This window comes from Mugil cephalus, chromosome 2 (genome assembly GCF_022458985.1).
Source record: "Mugil cephalus isolate CIBA_MC_2020 chromosome 2, CIBA_Mcephalus_1.1, whole genome shotgun sequence".
NCBI lineage: Eukaryota > Metazoa > Chordata > Actinopteri > Mugiliformes > Mugilidae > Mugil > Mugil cephalus.
This window is the reverse complement of record NC_061771.1, coordinates 23,300,892-23,321,427: the sequence shown is the minus strand read 5'-3', so window position 1 is coordinate 23,321,427 and position 20,536 is coordinate 23,300,892. Positions and strand designations below refer to the sequence as shown.

Sequence of the window (20,536 nt, the reverse complement as noted above, 5' to 3'; positions counted from 1 at the left end):
TTCTAAATGTGGCCTTTTGAAGCATTTTATTTCTCACTCGGCCTCAGGTTGCTGTTATTGTTGTTTGGAGAGAAATCTCTGCACCTGTAACTACAATCCAATCAGGAAATAGGTTTATGCCGACACTGAATTAGTTAAATAGCAGTGTTTAATTATGTCATTAATTCTTTCCTCAAAAAACATACAACATTCATCTAAATGTTTGATGCTGCACATCAAACTACAATACATTATTCACCACCACTCATTATTTAAGGGCTCCCTCTGCTGGTCGGGGGCGCTCCTCATCACCTGCAGTGGGCGGATCCGCCAGTGACAGCCGTGCCCCGATTGGCTGCTCCGGGAGGAGGCTGCCATGACACGGTGGATGCTGCACAGAATCAGATCCACAGCATCAGCAGGCGGCAGACCTCCATCCTCCTTGTTATCCCTCTCTCTTTCTCTTTTTTCTCCTCCTTTGCCTCTCCTCCTTTCACCACCACCGTCCTCTCTCTCTTTTTCTCTCTCTCTCTCTCTTCTCTGTCCCGTTCTCCCTCCCTCCCTCCGACAGACAAACGCACAGGCCTGCCGGTGCACACTGCAGCAGAGGGCCGTGTACACACCAGCGGCAGGAGGAGCAGCAGCAGCAGAAGCAGCAGGCGGACTGGTAGGTGTGCTGAGGCCCTTTTCTTCCCTCCCTCCTGCAGCAGAGGCATAGACATCGCATTCTCCTCTGGTCTCCGTCAAGGACTCGGGACTATCTGAAGTGAGTGCGTGAGCGTGAGAGCAGGGACCTGGAAAGTAGACAGAGAGGACTACCACACCCTGGGAACATTTACTACCTCTGCCAGAGCCGTGTGGAGTGAATGTTGCTGTGTATCTTCTTCACACAATCTCCGTCTCCTGCACTTATTTCTGCATGCATGCGTGAGGATTCATATTCTCTGCTTGTACAGTATGTGTGTTGTTTTGTCCTCGTCCCAAAGGAGTGGGGTTTTCTTCCAGCGCTGCCTAGACCTTGTGCGTGTGCACATGTGTTTCTTTGCTAATGATTGTGTTGAATGTCTAACTAAGGTCACATCATTTGGCATTCTGTGTGCATACTGCATCTTGATGACAGTCCCCTTCTTCGTTTTTTGTATTTTTCCACAGCCATCTCCTTCACCAGCCTTTCCATCCACCCGTCCACTTCACTGCCTTCCGTCTTCCCGCATCTCATTTTCTTCTGACACTCACCATCTTTTTTTTTTTTTTTTTGTCTGAAAAAAAAAAAGAAAGAAGAAGAAAACCTCGGTTTCTTATCCCGCTCCACTCCCGTCTCCATCACCTCTTCATGCCTCTCCTCCTCCTTCCGGTCGGCTGGTTTCCCAGGATGCCCTGTTCCAGGCCGCTCCGCTAGGCCCCAGCAGCATGGGCGGAGCCTGGGTGGGGAGAGAGACTACGGATCGGACCCTTCCCCTCAGGACGGGCGCGCTGGCGGGTCACCCTCCTTCAGCTTCAGATGGGCGAGGACGCTGAGAGCCCCAAAATCAACCACACCTTCCTGCGAGACTACGTCACTGAAGGTAGAGCAGACGGTGTGTCTTTGCCGTCCCCGTGGTGTCAGATAACGCGCCGCTGTCGTCTCTGTCCTGTTCTGCTTCACAGGAGAAATGTGCTTCAGACATCATATTCTCTTGTGAGAGATGTTTGATTTATAGTTTGGAGTCTGAGGAGCTTGTCGCTGATGTAATATGTGGTTTTACTGAACCAACCCGAATACAGTTTAATGTGGTGATGCAGTGTTATTTTTTTTTCTCGTCGTCGTCCCACTTCTGTCACCACTTCTATACCCTTCGTTTTTCACCACACCACTTCTTTGTCTGCCTCTCTTTTTATGCCGTCATCACACTTAATTGTCTCCCATTTTCCTCCCTTCCTCTCAGCTGATGTCATCTCTACAGTGGAGTTCAACCAGACTGGGGACCTGCTGGCCACTGGGGACAAAGGTGGCCGAGTGGTCATCTTCCAGAGAGAGATTGAGGTCAGCCCAACGGTCTTTGCCGTGCTTCTTAACAGACACTGTAAAAGCGTCCATTGAAAGCTGTGTTTTCTTTTTACTGTCTGCTTCTCTGGGTAGTCCAAGGGGGAGTCGGAGGAGGCAGGGGAGACGGGGGACTCCGGGGAGTACAATGTCTACAGCACGTTCCAGAGTCACGAGCCTGACTTTGACTACCTGAAGAGCCTGGAGATAGAAGAGAAAATCAACAAGATCCGATGGCTGCCACAGCAGAACGCAGCACACTTCCTCCTCTCCACCAATGGTGAGGAATCTCACAGATTTGTTATTGTGCGGGAGCAAAGCACGACAAATATAGATTATGTGCATCAGAAATGACAAATCCAGTGATCTTCCCAGTGACCCCGGTGTCAGTTGCAAAGTATGACCTACTTCCTGTTTCCCAAACGAAGGGCAGCCTAGCTTCTTCTTTCATTACCAAGGAAGGATGAAATAACATCAAGCCAAGTGGTTGGAGTCTCACTTGTTGGTGCGAAAACCACTTAATTTAATCTGTGCTTTAAATAAACCTAATCGCTCTCCCAAATCTGTGAAACGAGGATCGTATTCTGCGGCTCAGTTTACAAAACTCCCCAAACAAAGACGTTTTGAGCGACGCTCTCCCACATGGATTTCATTTTAATTCGTCCGCAGCGAAATACGGGAGATTATCATTATCAGTCCACTGTGACTGGAGTTAACGTTTCTAAATTACTTCTGACGTGAAATTCCTGCTGCCTGTCACAGATAAGACCATTAAACTGTGGAAGGTGAGCGAGCGAGACAAGAGACCGGAGGGGTACAACCTGAAAGATGAGGAGGGACGGCTCAAGGACGTCTCCACTATCACCTCTCTGCAGGTACACAGACACATAGGCACAGCATTGTATCGGCGCACGAGTTTCCCTTTTGTGCCCTGCCCCCACACGATCCCTGACTCACATGCTAACACCTAACACTGTCTTTTTTTTTCACCTTTCCTGCTGTCCATCGCCGTACCACTTACACCTCTCCGTCCAAGGTGCCAGTGCTGAAACCTACAGATCTGATGGTGGAAGTCCGTCCCAGGCGCGTGTTCTCCAACGGACACACCTACCATGTCAACTCCATCTCGGTCAACAGTGACGGGGAGACCTACCTGTCCGCCGACGACCTCCGCATTAATATGTGGCACCTGGGCATCACAGACCGTAGTTTCAGTATCCTTTGTTTTTGGTGGTGTGACGTTTTCAGTTTTAATTCTGTCGTCCTCCCGTGCATCACTCTGTGCTGTTCTCTGACTCTATAATCTGTGATTGTCATGTGTAATCTAATCTCTCAGTGGAGGAGGCCTCTCAGAAAAGTACACAGCACAAAGAAGATCAGTGAGCTTTATTATTACTGAATTATTCCCACAGCAGAGAGGGAAAACATGACTCAAGTAAAGTCACTATCAATCACATCATATTTTTTTCATTTTTTTCACTACAGTTTATCTGCAGCTCTGGAGGCAGAGCTGTCGTCCAGTAACCGAAAGGTTGGTGGTTTGATTCCGCCCTATCCTTAACCTGTCTGTTGTGTCCTTGTCCAAGACACTTAACCCACCTAGCTCCCAGTGTGAACTACGCTGGTGTATGATTGACAGCGAGTGATGTTGGCAGTGGCCTGAGAGGCCGTAGGCGCGTAATCGGCAGCCATGTTTCCGTCAGTCTGCCCCAGGACTACTGTGGCTACTGAGGTAGACTACCACCACCAGCAGGGTGTGACTGTGCGAGCAGATGAATAATGTATCCGATGTAAAGCGTCTTTGGGTATTTAGTAAAGTGCAATATAAAACCAATGCATTATTAAAAACGCAATCACAATTTGTTTGGTGCAGAATAATGTATCATGCAATCTGTGCATTGAATCCCATGATTTGTAGCGTGCATGCCTCAAATGCTGTTGATGGGCATCCCATCAACACCATGTAGTTATATTATGTGGAAAGTGCGTGAGGCTTTTGAAATCTACTGTACATGTACTACTTAAGCCACGCCTCATTTCTTGTAAACACAATTCCGCATTTCTCATCGTCTTGATGTCCTTTTTTGCAGGACAGGGCTATGTTTGCATTCATGTTGAGATCATAGTGCACAGTGCGCTTTCGGTACAGGCTTGGTGATTTCCCATTCAAATGGAAGCTGACCTAGAAAATTGTGGAGGCATCTATGGAAGACGAGTTTAAATAATTCAGTCAGCAGTACACTTTCCGCTGAACCACACAGGACTACCACAAATAGAACAGTGAGGGGAACAGAGCGTGCGTTCATATTGGAAGGGGAAATTTTGGGGGGTTGCGATCGCGAACTGAGTTGGAATACATTGGAAATGACAAATTCATCTAAAACTGAATCCGAGGAGGATGAGCTCACCATGCTTTACTGTGCATGGGACTTACCGTGTGATGTTATGTTCAGGATCTCTTCAGTTGTTTCCTCCTTGACGGACCTTCTCCTCAGACATCGTTGACATCAAACCAGCCAACATGGAGGACCTGACGGAGGTGATAACAGCGGCCGAGTTCCACCCTCACCACTGCCACCTGTTCGTGTACAGCAGCAGCAAGGGAACGCTGCGCCTCTGTGACATGAGGGCCTCCGCACTCTGCGACAAACACACAAAACGTGAGCGCGGCGTGGGCATTGGGGACGAGTCGTTTTTAAAAAAAAAAACAAAACAAAACACGTAACCCTCACCGGTTTGTGCTCTGTCAGTTTTTGAGGAACCTGAGGATCCAGGGAGCCGGTCCTTCTTCTCGGAGATCATTTCCTCTGTGTCGGACGTTAAGTTCAGCCACAGCGGACGCTACCTGCTGACCAGGGACTACCTCACCGCCAAGGTGTGGGACCTGAATATGGACAAAGGACCAGTGGAGACGTACCAGGTAAGATAAAAGATAGAATTGGATAGACTTTATTGATCCACAAGGGAAACTGTTTGGTCACAGTAGCTCAGTTGCACATTTTAAAAAATAAAAAATAAATAATAATAGTGAAAAACACTAGAAAAATAGGTGTAAGAAGTTATAAGCAAAAAACAAATGAAAAAAATTGAATATTACACGCAACAATATAGATCTACGTGATTTTTTTAAATGAATTAATAAGTCAGCCAGATTTTTTACACATGCAGATTGTTGCAGATTTTGTGTATAGTTTTATTCTGAAACCAGAAACAACATTTGACTCTGTACGTCACCCCCAGGTCCATGAATATCTAAGAAGTAAGCTGTGTTCCCTCTATGAAAACGACTGCATCTTTGACAAGTTTGAGTGCGTCTGGAACAGCTCAGACAGGTAAGCGGCAGTGACAGGCGTGTAGGTGGGCGGCATAGTGTAATTAAGTACATTTGAAGGCAAAGCAGGGGGTTAAGTCAGTGTATTTCTGCTTATGGGGATCTCTCTAAATGCAACCCCCATTATCTGGCATTTAAATCAATCCCAGAGAGGAGCTTTGCAGACGTCAAATCAATCCTCTTGGCTTCAGTTTAGTTTTGTCTGATTTTACCCTGATGAACCTCGCTCCTTTTCCTCTCCTCTTCCATCCTCCTTCTCGACACCACCCCCTCCCCCTCTCCACTCAGCGTGATCATGACGGGCGCGTACAACAGCTTCTTCCGGATGTTCGACAGGGAGACGGGCCGCGGCGTGACCCTGGAGGCGTGGCGGGAGAGCAGCAAGCCGCGGGCCGTGCTGCGCACCCGCCGTGTGTACACGGGCGGCAAGCGTCGCCGCGGCGACGTGGGCGTGGACAGCCTGGACTTCACCAAGAAGATCCTGCACATGGCCTGGCACCCGTCCGAGAACATCATCGCCATAGCGGCCACCAACAACTTGTACATCTTCCAGGATCGCGTCAACCCCGAGACGCAGGCGCAGTGACGGGGGCGCGGAGGGATGGTGGTGGTGTTTTCGTCCGGCCGTCGCAGCATACGCGCGAGCAGTGACTCAAATTGGACGGATTGGATGTTTTAGAGAAGGCGCGGGAAGATGAGATGAGATTATTTATCCAATTCGATTGTTTGATCCCAGAGCCACGTGTATAATCATGTTTCAACACCGAGATAAACCGACATCTCTAGTCCCCATCAGGACCTTTTTTTTTTTTGTTCTGCACTCCCACTTTTTGAAGATGTTTATGTAACTTCCCAACTGTAGGGGCAGTGCAAGAGGTGCAGGGACACCTCTCCATCTGCAGTGACTCAGTGCTGTTGGTCACACAGTGTTACACTAATATACTCTCACACGAAATGGAAGATACGCACTAGGTAGAAGGAAAACACACACAGGGCCTCGGGGTGGATGACTTCATCAGACAGTGCATCTAAATCTAAGTCGCCACTGTGGAGCATTAGCAGTGATGTTACCGTGCAGATCTGCAAGGCAACCCTTTGTCGGGCGACAACAGCAACCGAATCTCTCCTTTCGAGCAGTGCTCCTGGAGATCGCACATGTTAACCGATCTATGTTATTTGCCCCCCCCACCCGTTCACTTTGCAATAATAGCACTAACAGAAAACAGTGGAACGGTATTCCTGCTTTAAAAACAGCTCTTCTTCTACAGGTAACATAAATGTATTCACTCTTTTTACCGTTGGCTGTAAATAGTCTGTGTTCTTTTTTTTTTAAGGTGGTACCAAATTTTGGTTCCAGAGAACTAAAACAAGAAAACAAACAAAAAAAACAAACACTGTAAATGATCTTATTTATAGAAAGGCTGTGGAATCGCACTATTTCAGATATTTTCTTTTAGCAGTACATAGGTAGTTATTGCTGGCTGCAGAAAGCTGGGGGTATAATAAGGCTGCATTGGGTTTTGATTGGTTTATCAATGAAATTTAATGTGTAACATCAACATGGTTACGTCATTGCTCCATCTGAAGCTGATTAGTGATTGAATCTAATCTAATCTACACGAAAGTTTAATTGATATTAATTGATTAATAATGCTTTTTTTAAAAAAAAAAGCACATTCTGCTTTTACAATCCAGAAAAAGTTGCAGTCTAAGCACACTGTTGATAAACGAGACCCCCCCCCTCCGATTCAGCTAATCTGAGTTTAATCAAAGATCGGTGTTCGTGTGCAATGTGTTTGAAGGTCAGTGGCTATCATCAGTGCAATAGCTCATTATGTACATTGCTGAAGGTCTATCATAGGTTATCATATATGTCAGTATATACCGTGTATACCTCACTGGGCCACGTGCTACTCTGGGGTGCAACACTGAAAGCCTCGGCTCTATAGAGATAAAGTTGACGTCTGTGTGGAAGTTATTTGATGGTTTACGGCGACATAACTTTCTTTTCAAGTGACCTTGGCCCTGGTGGGATTGTGATAAGGGATCTGGATACGTACTGCAGCGGGTGGATCTACAGAATCAGTGCAGAGGTGGAATGTACCACGTCCCTTTGCACTTTTTTTTTAACATGTGAAATCTGATGGATCAGTGATATTTCACTGTGCAAAACCCTAAACCCCAAGAAAAGAACAGAAAGCAGTCATATCCGCTCCATGTGTCCGCTTGCTCCTCATCTTTCACCTCTTTTGTTTTTTTTTCCTCCGCTGTTCAAAGCCTGCGGCCCGACCCGTGTTGTGTTCCAGGTCTTCACTGTCGGCTAATGTCGTTGAATGCAGACACGATCTTGCACTAATTGTTTTAAGCAACACGTACGGTACTACGGCGACGACTCAACGCGCACACAGTGACAGGCCACCTAACGCATCATCGTACATGCTAGTTTTAAAACAAGTCAGCCGCAATCACATCACATCCACCCTCACCACACAACAACCAGCGAGTGGATTTGTGTTCAGGTGCACAGCAGCAGCAGCAGCAGCAGCATGTTGCCATTACTCAATGCTACTAGCGTGTATATTTATCATACTTCTGGAAAAAAAAAAAAGGAGAGAGAGACAAATCTAACAGTACAAAAGCATAACTCAAATGAGGCGAATGAAAGGAATGTGCATTAATAAAATAATATGAAATCTAACAAAAACGTGTCAGATCTTTTAATGTCTGTCAATAGGCTTGTCCCTCGGTCTTGGAATAAAACTTTCACACAGGATTTATTATTTTGAGCAAAGTCAAGCACTTTAATGGTAACTGACACCCCCATTAACTTCATCACGAGATAAAAATGCATTCACATTCACAGGATACTCATTCAGACACATTAAGGGTTTAAGAGTGTTCACATCCACTGCTATTGTATTGCTTTTATGAAAAAAAAATAAAATCACATATCTTTAAGAAAAAAAACACATTTTTAGTTTTCTTCCAATGCACTTGTAGGAATATCAGAATTGAATCTTTCGCTTTTGTCTGTTTTGATTAACAATTCCTGAATAGGGTTATTATTATCCCTTTATTTAATGTATATATCTAAATTTGGATCAAAACTACCTAAATATATTCACCACTCATACTTCATTTCACGATAATGAAACTTTGATGTTGACAAATTGTTCAAATCTAGTAACGTGATGACTACTGGTTGCGTTCAAAAACACAAATCAGATTTAACATTGAGGCCTTGGTTGAATTATACTCAGTGGTGCTGTATGGGGGAAAAGTTAGGACAATTCCAAGGGCCCCCGACTGTCAGAGGCACCAAAAGACAGGTAAAAAAATAAAAATAAAAAGAGAGAGAGAGAGACAAAAATTATAAAGCCATCATCATAAAAATATAATGTGTAATACAATAATAAAATGTAGTAGTAAAAATAAGTGTTCTTTTTGGCAGGAAAAGTAACCACCCCCGTGATTCTGCATGAAATGGTTTGTTCCTGCCTCGGTTTATCAGCTGTCTGTAGTTGCTGGATGCAAAGACATAATAAATTATTACTATGGCTACATCAGTCACAATGCTGCTGAGTAGCAAAGATTTTTTTTTTAAAAAAAAGATAAGAGGGAGAGAGAGGAGAGACAAAAAAGGTGCAAGTGTGTGAGTCAGTTCTTCTGTAAGAAAGGTCTCTATAGTTTGTGAGTGGCAGACATAAAACTGTTTAATAGTGCAATAAAAGCTAGAGTTAGGGTACGGGTAGCCTTGACAACCATTCAACCATTTCAATTCAGACTGGAAAATCAATAAAACGGAAAAACAGTTAGTAATTTCATTGTGATGTTCAATTGACATCAATTGACTACGTTGAAATACCTTTACTGAACTGTACTCAGGGCCAGAGTATCATGAAGTACAAATGTTAGATACCATATATGGTCCTTTCGTTGACCTTGATTTTCTACATGAAAATGAAACTTTTTGAAAAATTTCAGTAAAAAAGACTCGATTTTTCCAGTCTGAACTGAAATTCAAATGGTAAATGGACCGACCCTTCAGCCTTTACAACACAATGAGGGAGTGATTATACTGCCGTGATTTTGAAAAAAAAAAAGAAAAATACACCATTAAGATAATTTATTAAGATAATTTAATGTGGCATTTTGTCGTTTGAGGTTTTAATCAAATGAAACTGCAACTGCACAAGCACACATTAAAAAGCTTGCACGATTACTGCAAACTCAAAAAGCTCAGTCAGTGTTTATGTTGGCTTTCAAACTGCCATATATATATATATATATATATATATATATATATATGCATTGTTGCTCAGGGCATAAAATCTGATCCCTAATTTAGATAAATAAGCTTAAGAACAAAACATTTTAAGACCACAAAGAAAATAACATAGCACAGCTTTCTTCCACACGCTTCACTGTGTTTCCTGGACGCCCATAAATAAATAGCTAACTGTGCATTTAAATATGCACTAATGTAACGACACACTATGTTATCACAAAAGCAGCATCGACAACTTTGCTCCATCAAAGATAAATGTCGCTCAGGTAATAGGTTATCTTTAACAAATGTACAATATCCCCGAGAATTCAGAGGTGGTCAGCACCGGGCATTGGCTTCACTCCACACCATTTGGCACAATTAAACTACAGGCTTTCATCCAACAAAATGATTAAAAGACCCAAAAGAGGGTGTCTGCAGCCAAAGTTAGCAGCTGGCCATTCTCCAACTGCTATACACAAACTGAAATAGTACATTTTTTTGCAAACTCTGGCACTAAAAAGATCAAATATATTAAATAATATTGAGAACAGGTTAACGGTGACCAAATGCCAGCACATAAACACTGTAGATCAATTTGTAAACAATACCATAAGTTGCACTAGTAAGGTGAAAATCACATCAAAAGAATAAGGCTCCGTTTTTTTTTCTTAGATTTTTGCAGAGAGGAACGGAGAGAAGAAAAAATCGAATGCAAACTTCATGGCTCTCATCGTGGTTCGTCTCCAGTCTCTCTCTATCTTCACCTGCCTGCCCCCTGTGAGTAGTGAGGACGCACAGTCCAGACAGTGGATAGCCTTCAGCTCAAAGGCGGGAGCTTTGGCTCCTAGACGGCCCTCCAGCTTGGTGCTGAACTCCACCATGTTACCAGGGGTCAGATTCAGCAGAACTTGCCTGAACTCGTGGCTGGCCATTAGGAGTATATCCCGGGCCGCGTCCTCGGACCCGATCATCCCAACGGTCACCTCAAAGCGGTAGCTGTCAAAGCGCTTGACGTGGCATGTGTGTTTCGCCAGAGTCTTGATATGGCACAACTCTTCCTCTTCTTGCATTTGAAGCAGCATGTGCACTGCGAGGGTGGCCGACGCAGGGCCGGCCGCCTCGTTCGAAGTTGTTAGGTTTGCCGCTGTGGCGTTCTTTGGCTCACACTTGGGATACGTCTCACCGTACAAGCAGCGTAGCCAGTCCCCCATGAACACAGGCAACATGTTGATGACAGACTGGGCCCCGTTCTCTGTCTCGGCCACGCGGACATGCTTGAAACGCCCGGTCCAGGTGACCCTGTGCCCCTGTAGATGGCCACAGAAGATCTGCGTCTGGGCCATGCCTTTGGTTTCCCAGGCAGGAGGCCCACAAACCTGGCTGTACTGACTCCAAGTCAGGGTGGAGTTGTACACCTTCTGTCCTTCTGCATGGTACACATAGACGGAGAAGAACACAACCACCATGGAGATGCAGAGTAAGATGAGCTTGACGGGCCCGCGGTGTGTCAGTGAGCGGAAGACATCCAGGATGGACATGCTGAAGCGCGTCCAGAGGCGCAGGGTGACCGGGATGGCACATACTACCAGGGTCACAATCATCTTCGTCAGCTCCAGCTCAAGGAACCACTTGAAGAGCTGGATGAAGAGCATGGTGGCAAGGCCGAACGCCAGAACGGGCAGCGCGAACAGGAAGAGAAAGTAGGCCACGCAAGTGCGGATTAGACCCACGGGGGAGGAATGCTGGAGGAGCACCACGGAGAACTCGCACCACATGAAGCACACGAGATAGGGAATCAGGAAGCAGTAGGTCCCGTGGAAGCCGCGCATCCTCGCCATGCTAAGAGAGGAGAAACAAAGGCAGTCAGGGTAAAATGTTTTCTCATCACCTTAGGGAATAGAAAGATGTATCAGAAAAATGTCAGTAAGAATTCTGCTCACCTGAAAAACAGGTAGAACAGGTAAAGGTAGAGCAGGCAAGGGAGACTGAGCTTCAGGACAACAGACTCCCCCAGTGGCAGAGTGGTGAAGGTGCGCCCCAAAAAACGAAGCACTGTCATGTGCTCCGGCAGGAACTGGGTCAAGCAACACAGAGATGATGCCACCTGGGTTGAAATGGTAGCAAAAGAGTGGATATATGAGATTTATTTATTTATTTGCTGTAAACAGACAGAATGAATCCTGATTATAAGTATGAAGAAATCACTCAATGTAATTGGGTTTCAGTAAAATGCACAAAACAAATACTATAATGGGGCATGGTTTGGCCATAGACATTTTGTATGGGGAAGATTATAAACATTGTAGCAAGTCACTGCAGAAAAGCAGATTTTCTGTCCTGCACAGTTACAGATTTTTTTTTTCAGTATTCTCTAATAATATTTGTGCTGACAAATCGCTGAAATTAGATTTCCCAACAGAATTTAAATGAATGAATACCAATAGCTCAGTGGACGCTAGAAATGTTGAAAATTTTGAGCTGTGCAAGATTATAGCGGTGATCATGTCAAATACACTCTGGCATTTCGTAGTTCATACATGCAAACCGTAATCAGTGGGGTTATTGACCTCTATGACTATCGCCTTGCGTGCGTATGTCGCAGCAGTGGGGCTGAGGCTCCGGTAGCTGACAAAAGTGAAGAAGATGGCCACGGTGGAGAGCTCAGAACAGGGGATCCAGTTCTTGTCGGCCACGGGGAAGGAGAAAATGACGAAGAAGACGGAGAAGATGAAGTAGAGGTACGGTTCCAAGTTGTTCCAGCCAAAGTTTGTCTCCGCTTGCTCCACGTCCAGGCCAGGCTCAAAACGCGTCAGCAGAGAAGTCAGTGCACTGAAATTCTCCCAAGTCTAGAGAGAAAAGGGAGAAAAGAAAAAGAAAAAGTTGGTTGGCTGTTTGCAGGATCCACCAATCAGGCATAACATTATGACCATTTTCTCAATATTGTGTAGGTCTCCCTTGTGCCTCCAAAACAGTTGTGACTCATCGGAGAATGGACATGGGTCTTCTATCCTGTGGTGTCTTGGTTGAGGGGATTCCATGTGCATTTCTGTGTCTGTGTCAGGCTGCATCCTGTTGGAGATGGCTGCTGCCATGAAAGAGTGTCATTGCTATGGGTTGGTGTCTGGTCTGGTCTAGTATATGTCTAAGTAACATCCGCATGAATGCCAGGTCCAAAAGTTTCCCAAGAGAACACTGTATTGTCACAAGATGATCAGTGTTATTTACTTCTTTTGTCATAATGTTATCGGTGTAAAATTTTAACTATTGTATTGTTAGGAAAAGCAAATGTTAGAAATGGCTTCTCCATTCACAGCATAACGCATAGTTAGTAGTGTTAATTAATTGTGAATCAAGTGAATTAAGCAAAAAGACAGTGTGCTTTGGGACCAGTCCTAACTGTGAAGCTGGGGACAGCTCCACTCACCTTGCTGCTCTGGAAAACACGCAGAGTGCAGATGATCATGGAGATGAAGGAGAGGTAGAAGACGAGGAGAGGGATAACGAAAGCAAACAGGTCGACTGTGAGGTTGCTGATGATGAAGAAGAAGATGAGGGCGTTAACGTGCTGCGTGGGGATGATGGTGCTCAGCCACTGGACGCCGGCCCGCGAGGCCCAGTCGACGAGGTGCTCCTTCATTTCGACAACTCCGTGCAATGGGTACTGCAGCATCTGAAAGGACAAGAGACAGATGTGAAGGTGAGCATGTGGAGTTTTAAAGATTCAAAGCAAAACAAGAATTAAAGCTAAAGTACAACTTTTGTATCTTGTAACTTCTTAGATTAGAGTCATTCACAAAAATTGTTGACCTATGAGTCCCACAGTCATTTAATCCTTGCTCATCATTCAGCACCACGTTAACTGTAATCTTCATTCAACATCAGTCACTTTTCAGATCATTTTTATACCAAGCTTCATGTGCTTTTTTTTATTTAACTCTTGCGATACGACACAATAAATTCACAACATCATAGCTTCTTTGCCTAAGACGCCCCCATAGTCTGACCTGATGCAGCCTACTGTGTCGACCCATTACTTTCAAGTGCATGAAAGTAAAGGTTGTTAATTTTTGTGTGTAAAAGTTATGAACTACAGCTTAAAAACATCCACAAAAACATTCTTTTGACAGTTACATGTGTAAACGCCGTGTACTAGAACAGAGTTTCAGACTACGGTACCATTAATTGTGATTTCATGCCCATTGCTCTTGTAATGGCGCTGGTCTGCTTGGTGTCCAGGATCATCCCGCTTCGGCCGAAACCCCAAGACGTCTTGCGGGGCTTCTTGCATCCTGACGAAACTAGTTCAGTCTTGTCCTTTTTAATTAAAAGAGTCACACATGCGAACAAGCTCATATGCACTGCGTCAAGAAACTGAAAATGAGGATGTGAATGACTGTGCTGTCGTTGTTATTTTACCTCCTTGCTATGGTCAAGGGGTGTGGGGCTTTCAGCTTTGGCCGTGACCTGGCTGGAAGTTGGGGAAGCAGGGGGAACAATACCTTGTGCGTAGTTCTTAGTCATCTCAACAAAGTCATCCAGGTCCACGAGCTGTTTGGCTAAGAGGACAAAAAGCAGGCAGTATTACAAGAGAGCGTCGCATTTTCTGTCTCTCTTTCACTCTTGCCGGACACCTACACTCATTGCTGACCATGCTCTCCAACACTTTCTGGGCCTGGCCTGAAGTCGGGACAGGAATCCTGCTTGCAGTGCCACCTGTTGGTGAGGAATCACAACAGCACCAGTGAGCTACAGACATTCCCCTTGGTGCCTGCATGCAATGTGATACTGCTGACTGTGACAGCTGCAAACACCGAAATCACAAAGGGCAATATATGATATATTTAACAGCAATTGCAACTATCAGATGACAACATGCATGCTGAGCAGCCTGTGGTACACCGGCTAAAATTCTTGTCACTTGCGGTGGTATTGAGAGCGTCGTTGTCCACATGTCTGTGGCTGCGTGTGCGCCTCCTACCCGGCATTGCATTGACCTGGCTGACATTTTCCAGCATCTCCGACACGGCCACTTTCTTCTTCTTGTCCGGGTTGAGCTTCCAGTACATCATCATGGCTGCTTTGCGCACCGCCAGCTCGAACTTACTCTCCGTGGACAACTTGCGCACATCGGCCTCATTCTCTGGAGTGATTCCTAGAAGGTGATGACAGATGACAGTTACACGGCTACAAACGCAAAGACACACGGGCTGCGTGCAGTAAAATCTGTAGCATGAACCTTTTTTCTGGATCCAGCAGCGCTGCAGTGCCCTCGCTGCACCTTTTCTTCCCTGTTTAGCTGCTTGGATGAGCCAGTTAACAGCCAGGCGATTATTTAATTCTGTGTCTTTCTCTTCTGCAAGAATCATGTAGTGCTGACCTAGCTGAAACACAGCGAGAGGTGGATTAATGCTTCGGTTTAACTACCTGCTTGAGGTATAATCAGACATAAAGTGTACTTTACATGCAAGCTGCACAAAAAACTTTTAGTTTCTGGGAGAAAAAATAGAGCGTGGTGAATTAGTTCATAAACTATATTTGAATATTTTATTACACTGATTTTACTGGTTGGTTTTTGCTCACTAGCAAGCAAGTAACTTAACAATGACAATCTGTCCATGTACTTTATTTGATTTGATTTTCTCTTTCTATTCTCATAGTATGGTTTCTGCCTCCAGCCCAACATGATGGCCAGAGTGTGTACACACCATATGGACAACATGTCCACACTTCCTTGAATTGGCCAAAATGACGCTATTTTCCGGGTTATACAGACAGCGCCATCTCGCACCTTTGGAGCCAGAGTCTCAAGTACAAGAGTGCCCACACTGACGCCAGGTTCACTTGTGTTTTCGTTTGATTAGTGATGCGCTCTGCTCTATCTCCACCAGTTACAAATAAAAGTTACTTCATACAGGGTACATATTTATTTATTTATTCATTTTTTTTCCTACTCTCTTTGTGGAGTGGTTGGCATGGCAACTGGTAGTTATCATGGGGTCACATCCTGTTTCTATAGGGTCAAGTAACTAACTATAATTTTCTATAAATAAATTGACACTTGACCATGCATCAGCTTTATATTTACTGCCTAAAATGAAAAACAATAATGATAATAATTTGATGTGTATTTTTGTGTGGGACTTAGTTTGGCCCATGTCTCATCCACTAACGTGGGGAGGGTGGGGCTTATGACCTACACTGCCGCCAGACACCAGGGGGAGCTCTACTGGAGTTGTTCTATTGTCCATCTTTATTCACAGTCCATGGGTTCACAGAACATTTATATTCAACAGAAAGCTGCTCATCACTTATATTAATGCTCAGCGCTCATTTAATTTACAGGAGCTACTTCTTTGATGGTGCTTTCAATCAACACAGCAAACCAACCAAAACCTATAATTCTCTGTTCTCTGTCATAATTAGCTAAAGGGCAGAGCACCAAGTAGCATATCAAGTGACTGCTTTCTAATATTAACTGTGATTTAATAACAAAGTTATTCTTAAATGTGTCCATTTGTAGAAGATGAGTCTTTAGTGTCTGGTTATTCCTCATGGCATGCATTCAACGACTTTAGAAGTGTGGCCACACGCATTGGCTTCAGTTCAGTACATGCCGTTACGCACTCTAATATCCTGTTAATGATTTCCATGTGTGGCAGACAGTATATCGGTGTGCTACACTGAAATGCTGGGATCATCTTCCATCTTCCAGGAGTCCGAAAATACACACCACCTCACAGCCAGACTGAGTCAACCAGCAGGACTGAACTGAACAATGCCAAGTGCAGGTCTGTGGATGCGTGCTTTCACTCACCCGGGTCTGAGCTCTGGCATCTCCAGCTTCGGCTTTCTCCTCCATCTGCTCCAGAGACAGGTCTTCCTCTGGTTCTTCACCTGGAGGAGAGGAGACGCGAGAAGATGCCTTTACACGTGGATGAAAAACCTTTCAGTTTGTGGTTTACATAATGGCCTCACTTTATTAAAGTATCAATGTGACTCAGCGCTGATTAATACAGTGGCTTCACAGCCTGCAGTGATAAAACCCTGTCCAGCGTGCTGCATAGTAACTTGTGACTTAAGCACAACACGGAGTCGAATGTGGGGTAGATGAGATTGAATCTGCCTTTTAAACATGTCTGCGTCTGTCTGGCTATAAAGACATCCTGTTACAACAGAGTGCCAGAAACACTGAACCCAGCTCTCATGACACGCCTGGACTTGTAAATTGCATAAAGCTCTTACTGTTTCCCCCAGTGTCCTCTAAGCAAAGCGGTTCAGCTTCTAGGTCCTAAATCCAATGTCACGGTTTTCTCATACACAGCAATATCTCCTACTGGTGAATGTGTGTATCGGTGTCACTTCCAGCAACTCTGAAATATAATATCAGTGAAGTATCATAGAATTTAAATGAGTTATTGATGGTGTACTTTAAAACGTATTTATAGAAACAACAACAGAGCAACAGAGCGTTGAGAATTCGCGACTAAGAATCATGGCAGCAGCTCTGTGAGCCAAAATGCCAGTCTCAGAGGACTTGTATGTTCCAAAGTACAGTATAGAGCAGAGGTCTTCAATGTTTTTCAGGCCAAGGACCCTCAAACTGGCAGAGAGATAAAGTAGGGACCCCCTACCTACTATATGTATTAAACTCGGCCTAATGCTATTTATAAATATAGATTATTAACATTTTGCATTCAGTGTTAAGCTATTCAAATAATACGCGATCATTTTTTTGATTTCAAACTTGTGCAACAGTAGGGTGGCCGTGCCGGAAAATTGTGAGGGAAAAATTTAAAAAAATGCTTAAAGAAAGTCTAATCAACTGAAGATTTTGTGACCCCCCTGCTTTACCTCCACGGACCTCCTAGGGGTCGTGGACCCCCTGTTGAAGACCTATGATATAGAGCATAATGGAAACCTGGAACCACGTTCCTTTTAAAAAAAATTATTGTGTCATGTGCAATCATTTATTTGGAGATGAAAACCATTGCTTTCTGCATTTATGTACCTTTTACGTTTACTAAAGACAACGCTATAGGCTATAGCTTAAACTACTGAAAGTTGAATTGTTTTGCAGGTGTATAGTCAAATCTGTGTAGCTGACAAATACAATTATGGTATACACTTAAAAGTCACCAAAAAAGTAACAAAAAAACATCAGAGTTTTCCCTCCAAAACACACATTTGATGCACCAAATTCAACGGCAGTCCACAGCTGCTGAGACGTTTAAGTGAAATTCATAAATGTCAAATTGCTGATTAAGTTAAAATTTTATAGCAGTCCATATTTTACTTTTTTTTAGAAAAAATTACACCAAACCAAGAGGGATCTAATTTATTTAAGCTACTTACTTTATTCTGCTGAAGTCATCTGTTTATACGTAGTTTTTTGATGCGAACGCAGCTCAAATGGGAAGACAGGATTTAAATGAGCGAACAAATTCAGTTAAAGGGATTTTCTACTCCGTCCGGCAGTGGTGTTTATTTGAAGGTAGGGTTACACTGCTACACGCGGAAAGACGTGACGGAGCATAACACGGAGCTTAGCACCTCCTCTCTGTGGTCTGGGACTTACTCTCAGTCTCGTCAAAACAAATTTACACCCACACTCAAAAAGCAGGCATTCTTACCATCTTCTTCATCGTTGGCATCCTCTTCCTCTGCTTTCCTCAGTCTTTCCTGTATAATCACCCGCTTGGCCAGTGATGCAAAGCTGGGCTTGTGGTGACAAGCTGCAAAACCTTTACTGGAGGAGGAAGGAGGGGAATCCACAGAGGATTGGTTTATCGGCAAAGAAGATGCCGAAGCAAGCTTGGAAAGTTTTGGAGTTGGAGTTTTGCTAGACACAGGTTCAGGGGAAACACTTTTAGATGTGGGTTTAGGGGATGATGAGGGCTTCTTCTCATCCACAGAAGAAGAGGGATCCATTGGTGCAGAGACGGCACGTGTGGATGCTGGGGAGGAATGAGATGATTTCCCGGGCTCTGATGGGGACGCAGATTTGTCGTGCTCAGGAGGTGCAGCAGAGAGGTTATTGGAGATGGGCGAAGGAGGAATCTGCGAGGGGGAGGGACGGGGAGGTCCATCCGAGACAGGGCAAGACCTTTGGGTGTTGGTGGGAGCGGGTGTTGATGGGAAATCCTTGTCCATCCTTCCTGAAATAAACGAAAGTCATGAGTAATTCATCATGCAAGCTAATGACAACTACACCCTGCAAAAAAAAAAAAAAAAGATAATGATACTTTCCAAAAGTGAATTATAAGTGGAGGCAGATATGGACAGTGGACTTCTTGTTGGAGCCGCTGGCTCTTTTCGTCCTGATATTTTACACCTAAATGTGACACCGACCACTTGAAAGGAGAAAGAGTTGAGAACCGGTGTTTCTAAAATCTTGTTAAAGTGAGTAAGAAGTTGGATCATTACAAACGTTACGACTGCAATTTGACAAAATATGCTGGCAAAGGAGCAGTTTAAACTTTGCAAGGATTATATATATATATATATATGTTATAAACCTGTAATTAGTCAGTATGAAATCATCGCATCAGACAGACAGACAGACACCAAGTGTCTGGTCCTGCCCATGCAGCCACAGACAGTGAGTGGACACACGGGAGCGTCATGCCATGTAAACGCTTAACTTGCACCTAAACCGCAGTCAGAAAACGAAACAAACGAATAAGAGCCGCTTACTCACTCAGCAAACGACCAGATTCCCCTAGGATTATGACAAAAGGGTCCTCTTGGACTTAAAAGCAGTCTGCGTGTCCCATGCCGGAGTTTAATCCGCGCCAGGCAGCAGCTCCGAGCGAAACCAGAGACGCACACTTGCTGCCGTCAAACTCAGGTCTATAAACAACGACGGCAACTTTTGGGGCACGCCCTCTTAAAATAGACTGTCCGCGACAGGGGAGAACAGCTGTCAGTCAAAAGAATACACGATCTGATTGGCTATTGAGATTTGCTTTGTAAAACTGAGAAACTGAGAAAACTGTTTGTGTCACCTCTTCGAGCATTTTCACCATTTTGTTCATATATATATGATAAAACAAAAGCTCGACTGTAGTTGACCACTGGTGTCCAGTAAAGCTGCATGTGGCGCTTTTAAGCTACAACCACAGAAAGCTCTCTCTCCCTTTAAGCAGATTACGGGGTTCCAGGTCAAAAGCTATGTAGGCCTACACTTAATTGAGTGTGTCTCTCCCATATGGCACCAGACCACTGAGATGCTGGGGAAGACGTAAAGACAATATGGTAACATCACCAGGGCGTGAATCGTAGCCAGTGCTGAGTGTTGGTGTTTACTCATATTTCTATGAGAGAAGAGTCAGTTTAATTTGAATGTAATGTTGGAAAAATATCTATCTATACCTCCTCTCCTGAAATTCTTATGACAATGTGATTTATTCTTGACAGATAAAACTGTCTCATCACATAACACATAACTGACACGCGCAAATGGAAATAAAAAGAGGAATGTGTCTGGAAATAAAATCGTTCCAACTCGGGCAACAATGTATTTTAACGTGATCGTTAAGTGAGCAACATGATTGAATTACTGATCCTTCAGAAGTTTTAGAAAAGGCATTTGTTTTCCTTAGTGTGGTGTCATAAAAGCTACAGGATAAACCTGACAGTAGCAGCGCCACCTCTAACAACAACAATAACAACAACTAAATAAACAGTGCAATAAAAAGAAAAAGGGTGTATGAGGCCATGTGCCACAGCTACGCTTAGCCTATGTGCAATGAGTGATCAGAGTCTCACGTGTTGCTTTTTTGTTTCGCGTCTCCTAAGGGAGCTGTCCACCTGCTTGAGGAACGAAAGACGGCAGCTTCCCTCTCGCACTCTCTTTCCCAGAGTTCCCACGGGCAGCCTGTTGAAATCATTATAAACTGTCTCGTGCGGAAAGGAAACGTCTGGGGTGTTATTT

The 20,536-nt window shown here is 44.4% G+C and overlaps 2 protein-coding genes across 5 annotated transcripts; one reads left to right on the top strand and one right to left on the bottom strand.

The window, feature by feature from the left end:
* Positions 1-318: 318 nt before the first annotated feature.
* ppp2r2ca (protein phosphatase 2, regulatory subunit B, gamma a) lies at positions 319-6,686 on the top strand. Of its 2 annotated transcripts, none has more exons than XM_047576954.1 (10): positions 319-646; positions 1,254-1,544; positions 1,905-2,002; positions 2,099-2,282; positions 2,765-2,877; positions 3,039-3,216; positions 4,498-4,662; positions 4,753-4,922; positions 5,243-5,334; positions 5,622-6,686. In XM_047576954.1, exons 2-10 carry the CDS (start codon positions 1,481-1,483, stop codon positions 5,917-5,919), a joined length of 1,362 nt encoding a protein of 453 aa, XP_047432910.1. In that variant the 5' UTR covers positions 319-646; positions 1,254-1,480; the 3' UTR covers positions 5,920-6,686. The 2 variants fall into 2 exon arrangements, with proteins under 2 accessions (XP_047432910.1, XP_047432911.1); XM_047576955.1 differs by having other exon boundaries at positions 1,132-1,544.
* Positions 6,687-9,455: 2,769 nt separating this feature from the next.
* Positions 9,456-19,433, bottom strand: wfs1a (Wolfram syndrome 1a (wolframin)). 3 transcript variants are annotated; one of them, XM_047576920.1, is made up of 13 exons: positions 19,301-19,404; positions 18,846-18,953; positions 18,234-18,754; positions 16,418-16,497; positions 14,840-14,984; positions 14,582-14,755; positions 14,239-14,316; positions 14,020-14,159; positions 13,780-13,917; positions 13,028-13,273; positions 12,171-12,449; positions 11,544-11,707; positions 9,456-11,442 (listed from the first exon to the last, which is right to left on the bottom strand). In XM_047576920.1, the coding sequence occupies exons 3-13, from the start codon at positions 18,751-18,753 to the stop codon at positions 10,272-10,274; spliced, it is 3,135 nt and encodes a 1,044-aa protein (XP_047432876.1). In that variant the 5' UTR covers position 18,754; positions 18,846-18,953; positions 19,301-19,404; the 3' UTR covers positions 9,456-10,271. The 3 variants fall into 3 exon arrangements, with proteins under 3 accessions (XP_047432876.1, XP_047432884.1, XP_047432892.1); XM_047576928.1 differs by lacking the exon at positions 18,846-18,953 and having other exon boundaries at positions 18,234-18,758; positions 19,301-19,433; XM_047576936.1 differs by lacking the exon at positions 18,846-18,953 and having other exon boundaries at positions 19,301-19,431.
* Between the last annotated feature and the right edge of the window lie 1,103 nt (positions 19,434-20,536).